This window comes from Heptranchias perlo, chromosome 15, assembly GCF_035084215.1.
Source record: "Heptranchias perlo isolate sHepPer1 chromosome 15, sHepPer1.hap1, whole genome shotgun sequence".
In the NCBI taxonomy this organism is placed as follows: domain Eukaryota; kingdom Metazoa; phylum Chordata; class Chondrichthyes; order Hexanchiformes; family Hexanchidae; genus Heptranchias; species Heptranchias perlo.
In genome coordinates, this window is record NC_090339.1 from 50105587 (window position 1) to 50124103 (window position 18517).

The window sequence follows — 18517 nt, forward strand, 5'->3', positions numbered from 1 at the left end:
TCTCTTGCCATAAATCTTTAAGAATTGCTACCTTCCTTCATATCTGTAGAAGTCCTGTGCTGTTACTTTACAGTAACATTCCTGTCTTGCCTTTGACCTTTTCTTTAAATGTGCAATTTCTCCCAGAATCCTGTCAGGCCCTGTGAACTATTGATACCGCATTGACCGTTTTCGTGACAAATTTCTGCACTACTTACCTGCTTTGCGTAACCATCCTCATCCAAAAAAAATGTGCCCAAGCCTTTCCATCGCAGCAGTGACAACCTCCTCAAGTGCCTAGTCTACAAATCAGCATTTTCACACATTTCATTTTGTCTTTTTCCACAAAGTTCACACATTCCACAGCTGTGACAAATTGCTGCTGTACTTACCTGCTTTGGTGAATTGCACCATCTCTGTTCAATGACAATAAAGCCATACCTAGTTGCCTTGAGGGCTTAACAATCAATTCTTATTTAACCAGGTAGTATGGGACTGGAGTCAGTCAAGGCAGTGGTGGCAGATTCCCTTCCCTGAAAACATTAGTGAACCTGTTGGGTCTTTAGGACAATCCAGCAGCTTTCATGCTCATTTTTCTGGTTACTCCACAAGTTATCAGAATTCAATTTCACAACTTGCCAGGATGGGAACCTTTGAGTTGCTAGTCCAGTTCCAGAACCACTACACCATCATACTCCATGAGACTTTAGCTCACAGACTTCTGGATTTTTCTTTCCTTCCCATGCTGTAAACTGTAAGTTAGTTGCTAAGGAAGTGATAAAATGTGGATCTGAAATGAATTCCTTACCAATCATTACAATTAACAAACTTTTGTGCAATTTTGGAGACATCTTGTTGACCTCTTTACTGAGGTTTGTGACGAAATATATTAAACTTGTCATCACATTTGATTACATTCTACTTTTTACTGGTTCATACATATAGAGAGCAACAGTCAATGTGAAAATGTTTAATTTGGCAAGTGTGGATCCAAAGAAACTCTACACCTTTCAAGTGCAAAGCAAGATTAATGACTATTGTGGCACAACTAACCTGTGGAGTGAGTGGAGCTTTCCTGTTCAGTGGGGACGAAATGGCACAGGTAAATTAAATGTTTTTGTTACATAATGGACTAGCTTTCTATGGTGAGATTTGTATGAACTTGTCCTGGCCTGAAGATAGTTACTACACTGTGGTGTGGGCGCTGCTGGAGATACTAACCATAGGCTAAGTCTCAATCAGAAAAACTTTGCTTTCGGACCATTGAAGGAAAAGGGGAGATCTTCTATATTTCACATTCAACGTGTCTTTAATGGTATCTGTAGTATGTTGACTCACACTGTGGGGGGACTTTTAAACCCCCCCTACCCAAGACAGGCAAAAGAGGGGCGATGGTTAAATTCTTAAAAATGGGAAACCCAAGTCCCAACCCGCCGTGAACGCGCCTGCTTCCGGTTTAACTAGAAAGAGTGCAGAAAAGATTTACTAGGATGCTACCGGGACTTGATGGTTTGACTTATAGGGAGAGGTTGGATAGACTGAGACTTGTTTCACTGGAGAGTAGGAGTTTTAGGGGTGATCTTATAGAAGTCTATAAAATAATGAGGGGCATAGATAAGGTCGATAGTCAAAATCTTTTCCCAAAGGTAGGGGAGTCTATAACGAGGGGGCATAGATTTAAGGTGAGAGGGGAGAGATACAAAAGGGTCCAGAGGGGCAATTCTTTCACTCAAAGGGTGGTGAGTGTCTGGAACGAGCTGCCAGAGGCAGTGGTAGAGGCGGGTACAATTTTGTCTTTTAAAAAGCATTTGGACAGTTACATGGGTAAGATGGGTATAGAGGGATATGGGCCAAGTGCAGGCAATTGGGACTAGCTTAGTGGTATAAACTGGGCGACATGGACATGTTGGGCCGAAGGGCCTGTTTCCATGTTGTAAACTTCTTTGATTCTATGATTCTAACTGGGGCGAGTTGAGGGGGGGTTGTTGGGGGCAGAGTAACCTGCTCTCGAGAGGCGGGTCAGTAATTTTAATATGTTAATGAGGCTGCTTGGGACTCGGGAAACCCGGCAGCTAAATGAAGGCGAGAACCACCGTATTCAGCAGTTAAGTGCTTTTCCAGCACTGCTTGTGGGCCAGGAAGAGCAGGAGTGCTTTCCCCCTGCCCCCCAACCTAACTTGCCATGACCTGCTTCGCTCCCTGTGATCTGGCCCCCGCCCCCCTTGCAATCCGACCCCCCGCGATCCGATGTCTCCCCCACCCCGTGATCTCTCCGCCACCCCGCAATCTCTCCCCCTCTCCCCCCACCCCCACCATGATCTCTCCCCCTCCCACCCCCACCGCGATTCTCCTTCCCTCCCTCCTCTCCGGTCCCTGGCTGCGGCCTTCTACCGCAGACCTTCCCACCCGACTGCCGGCCAGCCTATCAATCTGAGTGGCTGTCGGGCAGGAAGTGGAGAAGAAAAATTCAAATGAGGTCCTGCCATTAAATTCGGCAGGACCTCCGCGTTCCCCATACTTCTGGGTTTCCCAGTCGCTAAAAGTTGCCCCCGCTCCCTCCCCGCAAATATCAGAGCCAACAATATGAATAAAATGACTTTGTGACGACTCCTGAAGGTGCTATTCCCTAAACATCAAATTTTGCTTTTTCTTTTCTTTCTACCCAACATTTTATGGCCAATTTTAGTGTCCAACTGGCTCCATTTTCAGATTGAGATGGGGCGTACCGGACTGCTAAATCCAGCAGAAAGGAATCGCATTGGATTCCTGTCTGATATTCGTGTTGCTCCATTTCCCAGCAGCCGTGGGACGGGTATTTAAAGCTCTGGTCTGTAGCAGACAGGAGCTTTATTACTATATTCATAAAGAGAAGGGAAGCCTCTAGCATGCCCAGGAAACTTAGCAGGGAGGGGGCCTCAGTGCAGACCATTACACGGGAGGGTCTTTACTGATGTGAAGGATAAGTGTTTGGAGGGCTTAACGGGCCCTCCTTGGTCATCTGTCTTCTTGTTTTTTCTTTCTGCAGGTACTTAGACTTTGATGAGTCATCGTGCCATTTGTTATTTTTTTCTTTTTACCTCCACATCCCTTGTCACCATATGCAGTAGGAGTTGTCAAGCTGATGTGTTTAAAGGAAGAGATTGACCTGGTGACGATTGCCAGGATGGTCAAACTTCTTAAGTCGAACCCTATGCCCTGCAGTTGGCATCAGTGCCTCCACAGCTGTGGAGAGAGGAGAGATGGCCTTGCTTTGACATATACAGGGTTGGTGGAGGCACCTCTTCCCAAAGGAGACTGTGTCAGCAGACCCTTGGTGTCACCACTATGTGTTGTGAAAGCCTAACTTCTAAAGGTTCTTCCAAAGCACCCAACCAGAGCATGTCGTACTTTACGTGATAATGCATGAAAAGAACGAATGCCAGGATTATCACAAGCCAGTGTTGCCTGAGTGGTCACACGTTCCAAGATGCCACCAACCACTTCTGCAGGCCTTTGCACACCTATCCTAGGAATGCTATGGGGATCTACCTTCTCAGCATCTGAGTCAGTAGAGATGCAGAACAGTGACGTCTGCTGCAAGGACATCTGTGGTGACCTTTGTAGCATGGAGCTGACACATGCAGGATCAGGAAAGGTCAACTGTGACCTTGGAATTTGGCTGCACCCCCTTGTAGGCATTCTTCATTGCATTTAGCCCTTTGCACCTCATCTGGAAGCATTGGTTCCACCTATTACATATTTTATCTAACTCAATTTGTAGGTCCACCCTGCTAAGCATAAAAATAATAAAATATTAAGAAATTCCACCCCCCCCCCCCGAAAAAAAGAATGCAAGGTCAAAGCCCCCAAATGGTTTCAGTACTAAAATAAAAGATATTACTTTCCTGATGGCTTGGCCGGCAAATGTTCTGGCATGGTACTGAGCCAAGCTGACCAGAAAGGACCCAGGTTTGATTCTTGGTCTGTATTGAGTTAGCTGATCTCAGCCAGGGCTACAGTGGCCTTCTGGGTTAGGGAAGTGAAAAAATCTGCAGGGATCGTATTGTGTACACCGATTCCCTGCTGGAAAGTAGATGAAGGTAGACAGTGGGTGAAACAGGATTGGACTTGGCTGTTATGCACTCCATAGTTTAACGGCCTGCGCATGAAGAACTGTACCTGTGGGATTATACCCCAACATAAGTCTGTGCTTTTGGGAGATTAGGGAAGAAAATGGGGGGAGGGCGGAAAAGAAAAAAGGATAGATCTTTGTTTTGTTTTTCAGAGAATATGCAAAGAAGATTCTGTTGGTCGACGTTATTTCCTATTGTACCAGTTTTGAGTTTATTGATAATTGTGTTGAACCTGTTAAAGAGTAAAAGGTGAGCACAAGTCTGTTTTGATTTAGTTGCTATGACTACATGGGTTATTTGATAAACTGGTCTACCTAGCTATATGTCAAATTGTTCTGGCCAGTGAACTGGAACTCATGGAAACACGGACTGAAACTGGCCAAACTCATTTCACTTAAACTTATACAACAAGAGAGAAGTTTCCATCACATCAGTCCGGCCTGGGTTCATAATGTAAAGAATGCCTGCATGGAATAGGTCCTAGTAGGGCTGCTAGCATCTTAGAACTGTCAGGATGGGGGTAATTTTAACCCCCAAGAACGGGTGGGTTGGCGGCGGATGAGAGGTTAAAGTAGCAGCTTTTTGGAGCAGGACTGCATCCCGGCTCCAACGCGACCACGTCCGGATTTAACCCAGACGTGTTGGGATGTGCGTGCACAACAAACACCTGGAAATCCCGCCGCCACTTAAAGCTGGTGGGCCGATATTTAAAGGTACTGGAAAGACTTTATTTAATTAACTTTTTGTGGATTCTGCAACAGAATCGAATTTAACTTCTCCTGAACGTGTCTCCCGTGGCTTCTGCAACACGCCATTGAAACGGAGGCAAGTTGCAGCCGAAACTCATTTGGCCCTTTTAAACCAGTGATTGACACATCTCAATAAAAAGTGAAGTATTGCAGCTCAATTCTCTCAGACAAACCTTTGGCTGGGAGTTCTTTGTGTTTAGAGTGAGATTGCTTTGTTGAGACTAAGAATTCTTGTGTTCACACAAATTTACCTACATTTTGGAGCCCCTCAAACTAACAACATCGGGATGGGAGGGGGGCGCAATGGATCTATTCAACAGTACATCTGAGGAGGAGGCACATCACCATCTGTGGCAGGCATGGCGTGCAGTTCTGGGATCTGCAGGTGCACAAGACTGAGGTACCCAACAAGGACCTGGAGAAGAGCAGAGAGGAAAACAACAGAGGAGCCGAAGTTGCAGGAGGCACTACCCATGTGAGGGGGTCTATAGGCAGAGGCTGAGCGTCCTGGACCTCACTGAGAAGCAGTGCCTACCCAGGCTGAGATTGAGTCGGCAGGTGGTCTGCACGCTCCTTCATGAAGAGCTGCTCCCGGCTGGGCCTGTTGGTCACGCATTGCCAGTCACAGTTAAAGTCACCACTGCCCTCAATTTCTTCACCTCTGGATCCTTCCAGGCTGCCACTGGTGACATCTCCAAGGTACCTCAGTCGTCCACGTATAAGTGTGTATAAGACAGGTGACGGATGGCTTGTTTGCCAGGGCATCCGACTATGTCAACTTCCCCCGCCGATGACATCAGCCAGACTGAGAGGGCAATGGGTTTCAACTCCCTGGCTAGCTTCCCACGGGTACAGGACGCAATTGATTGCACACACGTAGCAATCCGAGGACCTCCACATGAGCCAGGACTGTTCATCAACCGAAAGGGATATCACTCCATCAATGCACAACTGGTGTGCGACCACCGGAAGAGATTTCTGCAGGTGTCTGCCAGATTCCCTGGCAGCTGTCATGATTCATTCGTTTTACACGAGTCCAATCTCCTGGATCTCTTCCACACAGAAGACAGACCTGTGAGAAACCCCACCAATGAGGCACAGCAGTGCTACAATGACAGTCACATCACCACCAGCTCTGACATTGAACAAGCCATAGGAATGTTGAAGATGTGCTTCAGATGCCTGGATAGATCTGGGAGAGCCCTTCAGTACTCACCGGCGAGGGTGTGCAGAATAATCGTCGTGTGCTGTGTCATGCACAACATCGTTCAACAGAAAGGGTTACAGGTGGAGGAGGCCAAATGCGCTCATGAAGCATCGTCATCTGGTGGCAACATTGAAGAAGAGGATGAAGATGAGAAGGAGGAGGTGGATGATGAGGTGAGGACGAGGAAAATGAAAATGGGGAACCCATCGCCAGAGCAGCAGCTCACATAGCTGCTCGTGATGCCAGGGATTCCCTCATCTCTAACAGGATCTCATAGGTTTTGGTGCCCATGAGGGCGCCGCCAAAGTCTGCTTCACCTGCACCTGTGCAGGGGCAGACTTGATCATCGGGAGAGGAGGCAACATTGCGGGTACCGTTGAAGGGATTGGGGTGGGGCAATGGGTGAGGGGTAGGAGTGCTTTGAGTGGAGCCCCCACTTCCATGTCCCCTTTCACCATCCTTCCTTTCCTGGGCCAGCGAAACATCACGCCCACCACTCTGCTGGACAGCAGATGTGACTCATTGTAAGGCCATGGCTAAAGTATCTGTCTGCCTGTTTGAGGCGGAAGACATGTTGGCATCGGGAGTCTGCACGGCCGTTGTCATGGCTTGCATGGACTCATTAGAGAGCTGTGCTTGAAGATCAATGGAGGATAGCATTCTCTCCATTGCAGACATTCCCGCACTTATCCGCGCCACCAATCCACTAGTAATGTAGTTTAACCTTTATAAAACATTGGTTTGGCCAAAACCAAAGTATTGTGTCCAGTTCTGGGCACCGCACTTTCGGAAAGATGTGAAGGCCTTAGAGAGGGTGCAGAAGAGATTTACTAGAATGGTTCCAGGGATGAAGAACTTCAGTTACGTGGATAGACTGGAGAAGCTGGGGTTGTTCTCCCTACAGCAGAGATGTTTGAGAGGAGATTTGATAGAGGTATTCAAAATCATGAAGGGTCTAGACACAGGAGATAGAGAGAAACTGTTCCCATTGGCGGAAGGGTCAAGAACCAGAGGACATAGATTTAAGGTGGTTGGCAAAAGAACTAGATGAGGAAAATCTTTTTTACACAGTGAGTGGTTAAGATTTGGAATGCACTGCCTGAGGGGGTGGTAGAGACAGATGCAATCATGACTTTCAAAAGGGAATTGGATAAGTACTTGAAAGGAAGAAATTTTCAGGGCTACAATGAAAGGGTGGGGGAGTGGGACTAGCTCAATTGGTCTTGCAGAGAGCCGCACGGACTCGACGGGCCAAATGGCTCCTTCCATGCTGTAACCATTCTATGATTCTATGATTCTATCCTCTCCACTATTGTGGAGAGTGTGCATGGCACGTTTTCCAGTACGACGCAAAGGTACAGCTGTACCTCTATCATTCTCACTCTCAACGATGGTCCCCGGGGTTCAGCATCTGTGTCCAGCTGAGCAGAGCTTGGAGAGGAGTGCGTCCACCGATGTGGACTCTCCACAGCTGCCCCTGCCACCAGCGCCTGCTTGTGCTCACTTGTAAGTGGTGAATCACCAGATGACAACCCAACAATCTGCCTAATAGGACCCACCGAAGTGCGAGTATCTGCACTGGTGCATGGCTGTGTGTCATGTGATGGTGCATCCTCAGAAGGAATGAAATCCTCTGAGGAATCACTTTCTTCCATTGGGGCTGAATGTTGCTGAATCCCTGAAGGCCCTGGAAGACAACAGAAACCAATATTAATTATTCATCGGAAAAGTGATAATCTTTCCACTGACCATACTGAGAACTGGAACAGGTCAATTATTGACAACATCAATTCATCATGTGTGTGAAGGATGTTAAAGTTCTATCATCAGCCATCTGCGCGTTGCCAGTCTCTCCATCTCTGACGGGCAGGCAGGTCCGACTGATAACCATGGCTTCCTTTGCATCTGTCGACTGGACAATTTGTGGTGGTCCACCTCCTCTCCCTTGCATTTTGCACTCTATACTCCTACAGACCTGTGAGTGACTGAAGGTGATGTCTTCACCTGATGGATGCAATGTTTTGGGTGAGGCTGACAATGAAACAGATACATCAGAGGGTGATTATCAGACAGATACATCACATTGCATCAGGATTGGGGTGAGTGGCAGTGGTGGGTGCACAAAGGGGGAGGTGAAGAGGTGCATAGAAAGTGAAGGTTAGTTGATGCTGAAACTTAAGTGGGTGTGCAGGCTGACAGGGGTCAGGTGACACTATTTGAAGGGGAATACTCTCGGTTTTCTGGCCAACATTCATTCTTCAACTAATAACACCCAAATAGATTAACAGATCATTTATATCATTGCTGCATGTGGGCTCTTGCTGTGCACAAATTGGTTGCCACGTTTGCTTACATAACAGCAGTGACTACATTTCAAAAATAATTAATTGGTTGTAAAACGCTTTGTGATTTCCTGAGGATGTGAAAGGTGCTACATAAATGCAATTTCTTTCTTTATTACACCCAAAATATTGACCTGTCCATTCTCTTTACAGATATTGATGGAACTCTTATGTATTTCTAACATTTTCTATTTTTATTCCAAAGAGTATTTGTCCTTAGCGTATATTTAATCATCTATGGATATTTAATAACCTGTGTCTATCCTTTTAATCTTTCCCTCTCTGACTCTGCCCTTCTGTATTTCTGGCTTGGTTTCCTTCACTGATAATCATCCATCCACCCTGTTCCTGCCAGGCGGGCATGGTTAAAATCAAACCTTTTGTTTCAGTAAGCTGTGCAGTTATAATTGCTTTACAGTTGTCTTTCATAAGATTAACTGCAATTGAACACATAACACAAAGTCTACTGGGTGGACCATTGAATTTTTCTAGTTTAAAAGGTAAGGTGCCCTAGCAAGAAGAAATGATTAACTATTGTGGTTAATAAATCTATTAACTACTGCCCACTTCCTGGTGCAAACACCTCCAGAAGTCTTTGACATGTTCGGATGTGAAATGAAAGGAGTGTGCTTTGTTTTGCTGTAAGATGTTCATGTTTTAATCAGATTTGTTTTGGACAAAATTTTCTTACAGGTACAGAAAGTGTTGTCCCTCCGATGAACAACACCCCTAAAGGTAAAAATAATCATATTTCATTCTCTTAAATACACATAATACTGTTTCTGTCTCCTTAAGTAAAGAGAGCTATTCTGATATCATAGAATTACACAGCACAGACGGAGGCCATTCAGCCCATCGTCCCTGCAAATTTATCCCCTTCAAGTATTTATCCAAATGCCTTTTGAAAGTTACTATTGAATCTGCATTCCAGATAATAACAACTCACTGCTTAATAAAAATGTCTCCTCATCTCCCCTTTGGTTCTTTTGGCAATTACCTTAAATCCGTGTCCTCTGATTACCGACCTTCCTGCCAGTAGAAACAGTTTCTCCCTATCTACTCCATCAAAACCCCCCAGAGTGGATAGTATATTTTCTTCCTCTATTCTCTTGACTCATTATGAAATTATATATATGTTAATTTGGTAACATTAGGAGAAAAGTAGAGGTCAGTATGGATGAGTGTTTCCTGTTTCATACTCACATCTACTTTGCTAAAATTAGCAAGAAGTAGAAAATTGTACTCTATGTGTCATCTATGTCTCCCAAAAATATTCAGGAGACTTCTGAAAATTTCTATGAATCTCCTGCCTCCTAATCACCCATCGTGATCTTCTGGCTGGCTAGAATGAATCCATTTTCAAAATGTCATGTGGGCCTTGTTCACGTATTTGGGAAGGTAGATTATGAGAGGTTTTTTTTTGCCCTGGACCATTCTCAATTCCACACTTAGACTGTTTACTAGGAAGCAAGTGCAAGAGCAGCACAAGTTGAATCATTTCCTCCTTTCCTCCCTCCCCCAGGGGGATATACTTTTTTTTTGATGCTCTCCCACTTGCTCCTGCTGAAATTAGACACTTACATATATGGATTTGGGAGTCAACCTGTAATGCACTGCCGATGCTGTTCTGGACAGGGTTCAAGAGTCCCAGAGGTAGAATACACACCCAATCTCTCTGAAAAATTAAAACAGTAAGAGATGATAATAAGCTAATTTTAAAAAGAAATTTCCTTTAAACTGAAGGCAAAAAAGTCTACAAAGACAACTTGAGGGCTACCAAACTAGCAAAGTGCCAGTTTGTAGTGGGGCCTACACATAAGAACATAAGAATTAGGAGCAGGAGTAGGCCATATGTCCCCTCGAGCCTGCTCCACCATTCAATAAGATCATGGCTGATCTTTAAGAACATAAGAACATAAGAAATTGGAGCAGGAGTAGGCCAATCGGCCCCTCGAGCCTGCTCCGCCATTCAATAAGATCATGGCTGATCTGATCCCAACCACAAATCTAAAGAACACAAGAAGTCGGAGCAGGACCCGGCCACATAGCCCCTGGGCCCTCTCCGCCACCCACAGGGCATTGACCGATCCGAACTCAGCTTCATGTCCAATTTCCTGCCCGCTCCCCATAACCCCTAATTCCCTTTACTTCTAGGAAACTGTCTATTTCTGTTTTAAATTTATCTAATGATGTAGCTTCCACAGCTTCCTGGGGCAGCAAATTCCACAGACCTACCACCCTCTGAGTGAAGAAGTTTCTCCTCATCTCAGTTTTGAAAGAGCAGCCCCTTATTCTAAGATTATGCCCCCTAGTTCTAGTTTCACCCATCTTTGGGAACATCCTTACTGCATCCACCCGATCAAGACCCTTCACAATCTTATATGTTTCAATAAGATCGCCTCTCATTCTTCTGAACTCCAATGAGTAGAGTCCCAATCTACTCAACCTCTCCTCATATGTCCGCCCCCTCATCCCCGGGATTAACCGAGTGAACCTTCTTTGTACTGCCTCGAGAGCAAGTATGTCTTTTCTTAAGTATGGAGACCAAAACTGTATGCAGTATTCCAGGTGCGGTCTCACCAATACCTTATATAACTGCAGCAATACCTCCTTGTTTTTATATTCTATCCCCCTAGCAATAAAAGCCAACATTCCGTTGGCTTTCTTGATCACCTGCTGCACCTGCATACCAACTTTTTGATTTTCTTGCACTAGGACCCCCAGATCCCTTTGTACTGCAGTACTTTCCAGTCTCTCGCCATTAAGAAAATAACTTGCTCTCTGATTTTTCCTGCCAAAGTGCATAACCTCACATTTTCCAATATTATATTGCATCTGCCAAATCTCCGCCCACTCACCCAGCCTGTCTATATCCCCTTGCAGGTTTTTTATGTCCTCCTCACTCTCTACTTTCCCTCCCATCTTTGTATCATCTGCAAATTTTGATATGTTGCACTCGGTCCCCTCCTCCAAATCGTTAATATAGATTGTAAAGAGTTGGGGACCCAGCACCGACCCCTGTGGAACACCACTGGTTACTGGTTGCCAGTCCGAAAATGAACCATTTATCCCAACTCTCTGCTTCCTGTTCGATAACCAATCCTCCACCCATGCCAGAATATTACCCCCAATCCCGTGATTTTTTATCTTAAGTAATAATCTTTTATGTGGCACCTTGTCGAATGCCTTCTGGAAGTCTAAATACACTACGTCCACTGGTTCCCCTTTATCCACCCTAATTGCTTGCCGTACCTGCATGCTAACTTTCTGTGTTTCTTGTACGAGGACACCCAGGTCTCTCTGAACACCAATATTTAATAGTTTCTCACCATTTAAAAAAATATTCTGCTTTTCTATTCTTCCTACCCAAATGAATAACCTCACATTTCCCCACATTATACTCCATCTTCCACCTTCTTGCCCATTCACTTAACCTGTCCATAGTGTTTGCAAACTCTTTGTGTCCTCCTCACAGCTTACTTTCCCACCTACTTTTGTATCATCAGCAAACTTAGATACATTACACTCGGTCCCTTCATCTAAGTCATTACTTTTTAAAAAATTTGTTCATGGGATGTGGGCATTGCTGGCGAGGCCAGCATTTATTGCCCATCCCTAATTGCTCTTGAGAAGGTGGTGGTGAGCCGCCTTCTTGAACCGTTGCAGTTTGTGTGGTGAAGGTTCTCCCACAGTGCTGTTAGGAAGGGAGTTCCAGGAATTTGACCCAGCGACGATGTAGCAACGGCGATATATTTCCAAGTCGGGATGGTGTGTGACTTGTAGGGGAACATGCAGGTGGTGTTGTTCCCAATATAGATCGCAAATAGCTGAGGCCCAAGCACTGATCCTTGCGGCACCATACTAGTTACAGCCTGCCAACCTGAAAATGACCTGTTTATATCCCTACTCTCTGTTTTCTGTCGATTAACCAATCCTGTATCCATGCTAATACATTACCCCCAACCCCATGAGCCCTTACCTTGTGTAACAACCTTTTATGCGGCACTTTATTGAATGCCTTTTGGAAATCCAAATATACTACAGACATTGGTTCCCCTTTATCTATCCTGCTAGTTGCATCCTCAAAGAACTCTAATAAATTTGTTAAACACGATTTTCCTTTCATAAAACCATGTTGATTCTGCCTAATCATATTATGATTTTCTAAGTGCCCTGTAACCACTTCCTTAATAATGAATTTCAGCATTTCCCCAACGAATGATATCAGGCTAACTGGCCTGTAGTTCCATGTTTTTTCTCTCCCTCCTTTCTTGAATAGCGGGGTCACATTTGCTGCCTTCCAATCCACTGGGACCGTTCTAGAATCTAGGGAATTTTGGAAGATCGCTGCAGCCACCTCTTTTAGAACCCTAGGATGTAGGCATCAGGCCCAGGGGATTTGTCGGCTTCTAGTCCCATTAATTTGTCTAGTACTTTTCTCTACTGATATTAATTGTTTTAAATTCCTCAATCTCATTTGTCTTTTGGTTCTCCACTATTTTTGGCATGCTTTTTGTGTCTTCTACTATGAAGTCAAATTTAAAATATTTGTTTAACGTCTCTGCCATTTCCTGATTCCCCATTAAAATTTCTCCTGTCTCAGCCTCTAAGGGACTAACATTTACTTTTGCTATTCTCTTCCTTTTTACATACTTGTAGAAGCTCTTACAATCTGTTTTTATATCTCTTGCTAGTTTACTCTTATATTCTATTTTCTCCCTTTTTATCAATTGTTTGGACATCCTTTGCTGGTTTCGAAAACTCTCCCAGCTCTCAGGGTTACTACTATTCTTCACAACATTATAAGCCTCTTTTTTTTAATCTGATACTATCCTTAGCTTCTTTAGCTAGCCACGGATGGATCGCTTTTCCCATGGAGATTCTATTTCTCAATGGAATGTATATTCGTTGAGAATTCTGAAATATTTCTTGAAATGTCTGTCATTGCTTATCTACCGTCATACCTTTTAATCTAATTTCCCAATCCGCCTTAGCCAACTTGCCCTTCATACCTCTCTAATTGGCTTTATTTAAGTATAAGATTCTAGTTTTGGACTTAAGTCAATGTGAAATTCTATCATATTATGATCACTCTTCCCCAGAGGATCCTTTACTGTGAGATTACTAATTAACCCTGTCTCATTACACAATGCAAAATCTAAAATAGCCAGTTGTCTGGTTGGTTCCGCGATGTAATGTTCTAGGAAACTGTCTTGAATGCATTCCATGAATTTGACCTCCAGACTATCATCATTAAGATGATGATGATGTAATAGTTTCTTTGTTGCTAACCAAGTGGTTTGATTCTTTAAAAATATATTGTATGTCATTTTTCACAGGGACCCAATGAAATAAAATAATCCCACAACTGAGGATTTCCTGCAAAGCAAATAGCTTCACCAAGTTTCCAAAGGAAAATGGATGTTTTTGTTAAGGAGCAACATTGTTTTTGTCTAAGCTTATTTTTTAAAAGGACATTGCTGTGACTGTGTATTTGCAACTGGAAAACAAAGATGGCATAATTCCCAATGATGTTGTTCACTTGAACAACGACACATTCTTGAAGATTACTAATTATTTTTAACAGCACCTGCAAAGAACACCATTACACATGTTTCTGGCCCAACAGCACAATGCCGGTGTTTATGCTTCACACGTGTGCAAAAATTAAAGCTCCAACAAAGATTAGAGTCATAGAGTCATAGAGTTATACAGCATGGATAGAGGCCCTTCGGCCCATCGTGTCCGCGCCGGCCATCAGCCCTGTCTACTCTAATCCCATATTCCAGCATTTGGTCCGTAGCCTTGTATGCTATGGCATTTCAAGTGCTCATCCAAATGCTTCTTGAATGTTGTGAGGGTTCCTGCCTCCACAACCCTTTCAGGCAGTGAGTTCCAGACTCCAACCACCCTCTGGGTGAAAAAGTTCTTTCTCAAATCCCCTCTAAACCTCCCGCCTTTTACCTTGAATCTATGTCCCCTTGTTATAGAACCCTCAACGAAGGGAAAAAGCTCCTTAGTATCCATCCTATCTGTGCCCCTCATAATTTTGTACACAACACATAGTAATGTTTAGCACATTACTATCCAACTAAAGTCTCAGTGATTTTACCCAAGGCAAATAGTCCCTTTAAATAAAGAGAACATGTCCTCCACACACTAGCTTACACAATAGTATATGCCATATGTAATGCTCCCAAAATAGCTTTTCCTAACACAAGAGCAAAAATGTAATAACTAACAGATGCATTAATGTAGCAATCAGCTAATAAAAGAATCTAATACCCAAATGTGTTTTCCTTTATTTCCCTATTATTGTTGATTTGTTTTCTGTTAGTTTTCTCCCATCTTTAGGTCTTCTTGAAGCACAAACCATTTCTGGTTCTTCCTCCTTCCCTGCATCCTTGTTATTTTGAGATCAAGATTCATCACACCATCTCCCACTCTTAATCATTTTTTCCCAGTGCTCTACAAACTGTGCAACACTTTACTTCACTCAGTTTTCTCTTCCTCCTAGCTCCTGGTACTCTCTGAACAGGACTTCTTGCCTACTCTTTCCCCTGTTGTTGGCCCTAACATGGACCACAATGACTGGATCCACCCCCTCCCTCTCCAATATCCTTTCAAGCCGGTTCATACTAAAATACGAATTCAGAGCAGGCGTAGGACATTCAGTCCCTCGAGCCTGCTCTGCCATTTGATAAGATCATGGCTGATCTGATTGTGACCTCAACCCTACTTTCCTGTCTTCTGACTATAACCTTTGACTCCCTTGTTAATCAGGAATCTATCTAACTCAGCCTTAAAAATATTCAATGACCCTGCCTCCACCGCTCTCTGTGAAGGGAGTTCCACAGACTCACGACCCTCTGAGAGAAAATATTTCTCCTCATCTCCCTCTTAAATGGGAGTCCCCTTATTTTTAAACTGTGGCCCCTAGTTCTAGTCTCTCCCACAAGGGGAAACATCCTCTCAGCATCTACCTCTTCTAGTCCCCTCAGGATCTTATATGTTTCAATAAGATCACCTCTCATTCTTCTAAACTCCAGTGTATACAGGCCCAACTTGTCCAACCTTTCCTCATAAGATAACCCCCTCATCCCAGGAATCAGTCGAGTGAACCTTCTCTGAACCGCTTCCAAAGCAATTATGTCCTTTCTTAAATAAGGAGACCAAAACTGCACACAGTATTCTAGATGTGGTCTCACCAATGCCCTGTACAACTGTAGCAAAACATCTCTACTTTTATATTCCATTCCCCTTGCAATAAATGACAATATTCCATTTGCCTTCCTAATCACTTGCAGTACCTGCATACTAACTTTTTGTGATTCATGTACGAGTACACCCAGATTCCTCTGTACCTCAGAGTTCTGCAATCTCTCTCCATTTAAATAATATACTGCTTTTATATTCCTCCTGCCAAAGTGGACAAGTTCACATTTTCCCACATTATACTCCATCTGCCAAATTTTTGCCCACTCACTTAACCTATCTTTATCCCTTTGCAAACTCCTTGGCCTCCATTTTAGCACCCGCTATCGGGTGCGTTCCTGGTGGGGGGGCTCTGAAAATCGGGGAATCCCGGAGTGGGTCAGGAGCCCGGCTCCAACCCGCCCACTTCCGGGTTCCCCACAGACGTGCCGATGTGCGCGCGCAGCCCCCGCATGTGGGACTCCCGCAGGCAATTAAAGCCAGCGGGGTGCCACTTGAGACTATTTACCTGTCATTAACAGACCTGATTAAGGGAATATGTTAGGAGGGGTGGGATTTTAGAAACAACTGGAACTGTTTCCCATACTGAAATGGACGTGTTGCAGCTATCAGCCTGTGGCAGCTGCAAAGGTCCATTTGACAAGTGGGGGGGGGAGACCCTCACTCATTGCAGGAGGCCACTCTGTCACTTGGGACAAAGTTTGGCCTCCACCACCCTCCTCCTGACAATCAAATTTACCAACTTGCACACTTACCCCGGGGTCCAGACACATGTACCTACCTTGCGGACCCCATCAGATGTACATCTTCCGGATGGGGGCCGCCATAGCTGCAGTCATGACCTCCTCGGAAGGCGAACAGCATCACCAGCCTCACCGGCCAAGCCGTCCACCTCTGACACGTGGAGCTCCACAACACAGTGCTGTGACACATCCACCTGCACAGCAGGAGGGAGGGCAACCGCAGAGAGAGATGCGTCGCAGGGGACACTACCCTCGCCACAGGGTCCACAGACCGAGGCTCAGCTTCCTGGACCTCTCTGAGCAGCAGTGCACACGGAGGCTCAGAGTCACTCGACATGTAGTCGTGGACATCTGCAGCCTCCTTCATGCCGAGCTGCTCCTGGCTGGCCCGAGCACCATCTTCTTACCTGTCGCTGTCAATTTCACCATTGCCCTCAACAACTTCTCCTCCGTATCCTTCCAGGGTGCCACCGGGGACATCGCCCACTTCTCTCAGTCGTCTGCACAAAAGAGCCCTGCAAATACACCTACACCCACTTTGCAGTGACACAATGGATGGCATCAGTTGTGGGTCTTCATTGTGATCCTCAGGAAAGGGCATTATTGCACAAACCAGACAAGATTCACAAAGACGTGGCAGTAGTGGTGCCAATATAATATATGATGTGAGTTGGTCAGAAGTTAAATCTAAGTAAAGACCATGACAAACCCTCAAACACCCTTGTGCATCCCCTTCATGCTCACGACACGTTTGCCTTACGCTTCCTACTGCACATATGTGATGCATGCGTTGTGGCTGCAGCACAGGTAGTGGCAGGTTGAGTGAGGCTGACCGTGAAAGAGATGCATGAGAGGGTGAGTATGAGATAGAGCCATGAGATTGTATGAGGATTGGGTTGAGTGGTAGTGGCGGGATGAGTACTGGCGAGGTGAGTAAGTGCAGGTAAGATGAGGAATAGGTTTGAGTGGGTGTGAGGGGTGATGTGACAGAGTAGTGTTGGCAGTGCAGAAGGAGATGTGGGGTGGGGGCGGTGATGTGGCAGACGGAGTGTAGGGGAATGAGTAAGTGTACTCACTTTGGCTGACCTACTTAGGTCATTGCAGCGCCTCCTGCACTGTATGCAGGTGGGCGATATGTTGGTGGTGCAGGTGACCTCCTCTGCCACCTCGAGCCAGGCCTTCCTGGTGGCAGAGGCAGGCCGCTTCCTCCCGCCGGCCGGGGGGAAGATCTCTGTCCTCCCCCTCCTCCTCACCCCATCTAATGATACCTGGAGTGAGGCATCATTAAACTGGGAGCAGCCTTCCCCCTGGGCTGCTCCATGCTGTAATTTTTCCTATTTCTTGCAGCATCTGTCAGTGGAGGACTGCCCCTTTAAATAGAGCTCCTCCAGCTGACAGACCTTACTGCGCATGCGCAGTCCGCCCGATGCGCAGCTCAGCAGCGGAGAACCCGGAAGACCAGGTAAGTGGATCCAATTAGGCTGCGATCACGCGCGGGGCAGACTGATTTTACCGGGCGCGTTACCCACGCGCCCAATAGCCCCACCGCGAACCCGCCGCGAACCCGCAGCCCTGGTAACATCGAGCCCCTTATATCCTCTTCACAACTTACTTTCCTACCTACCTTTGTGTCGTCAGCAAATTTAGCAACCATACATTCGGTCCCTTCATCCAAGTCATTGATATAGATTGTAAATAGTTGAGGCCCAAGCACTGATCCCTATCGTTACATCTTGCTAACCTGAAAATGACCCGTTTTTGCCTACTCTCTGTTTCCTGTTAGCTAACCAATCCTTTATCCATGCTAATATATTACCCCCTACACCATGAGCTCTTATTTTGTGTAGTAGCCTTTAATGTGGCACCTTGTCAAAAGCCTTCTGGAAATCCAAGTACACCACATCCACAGGATCCCCTTTATCCACGTTGCTTGTTACTTCCTCAAAGAACTCTAATAAATTAGTCAAACACGATTTCCCTTTCACAAAGCTGTGCTGAATCTGCCTGATTGCTTTGAGATTTTCTAAGTGCCCTGCAATAACCTCCTTAATAATAGTTTCTAGCATTTTCCCTATGACAGATGGTTCAAGATGTCCTTCACCCTGGCACCAGGTAGGCAACATACCATGCGGGACTCTCGGTCCTGCTTACAAAGGATACTATCTGTCCC

The 18517-nt window shown here is 45.3% G+C and overlaps 1 protein-coding gene across 2 annotated transcripts in view; it reads left to right on the forward strand.

The window, feature by feature from the left end:
- The window catches only part of LOC137333085 (cytokine receptor common subunit gamma-like), a 39704-nt gene extending 25025 nt beyond the window's left edge, over positions 1-14679 (forward strand). Inside the window, exons 5-8 of one of the 2 annotated variants that reach the window (XM_067997203.1) lie at positions 925-1081; positions 4244-4340; positions 9083-9124; positions 13729-14679. In XM_067997203.1, the coding sequence (XP_067853304.1) occupies positions 925-1081; positions 4244-4340; positions 9083-9122 (294 nt within the window). In that variant the 3' untranslated portion in view covers positions 9123-9124; positions 13729-14679. The remainder of the gene's footprint in view (positions 1-924; positions 1082-4243; positions 4341-9082; positions 9125-13728) is intronic. The other variant, XM_067997204.1, reaches the window with a different exon arrangement.
- Positions 14680-18517: the final 3838 nt, after the last annotated feature.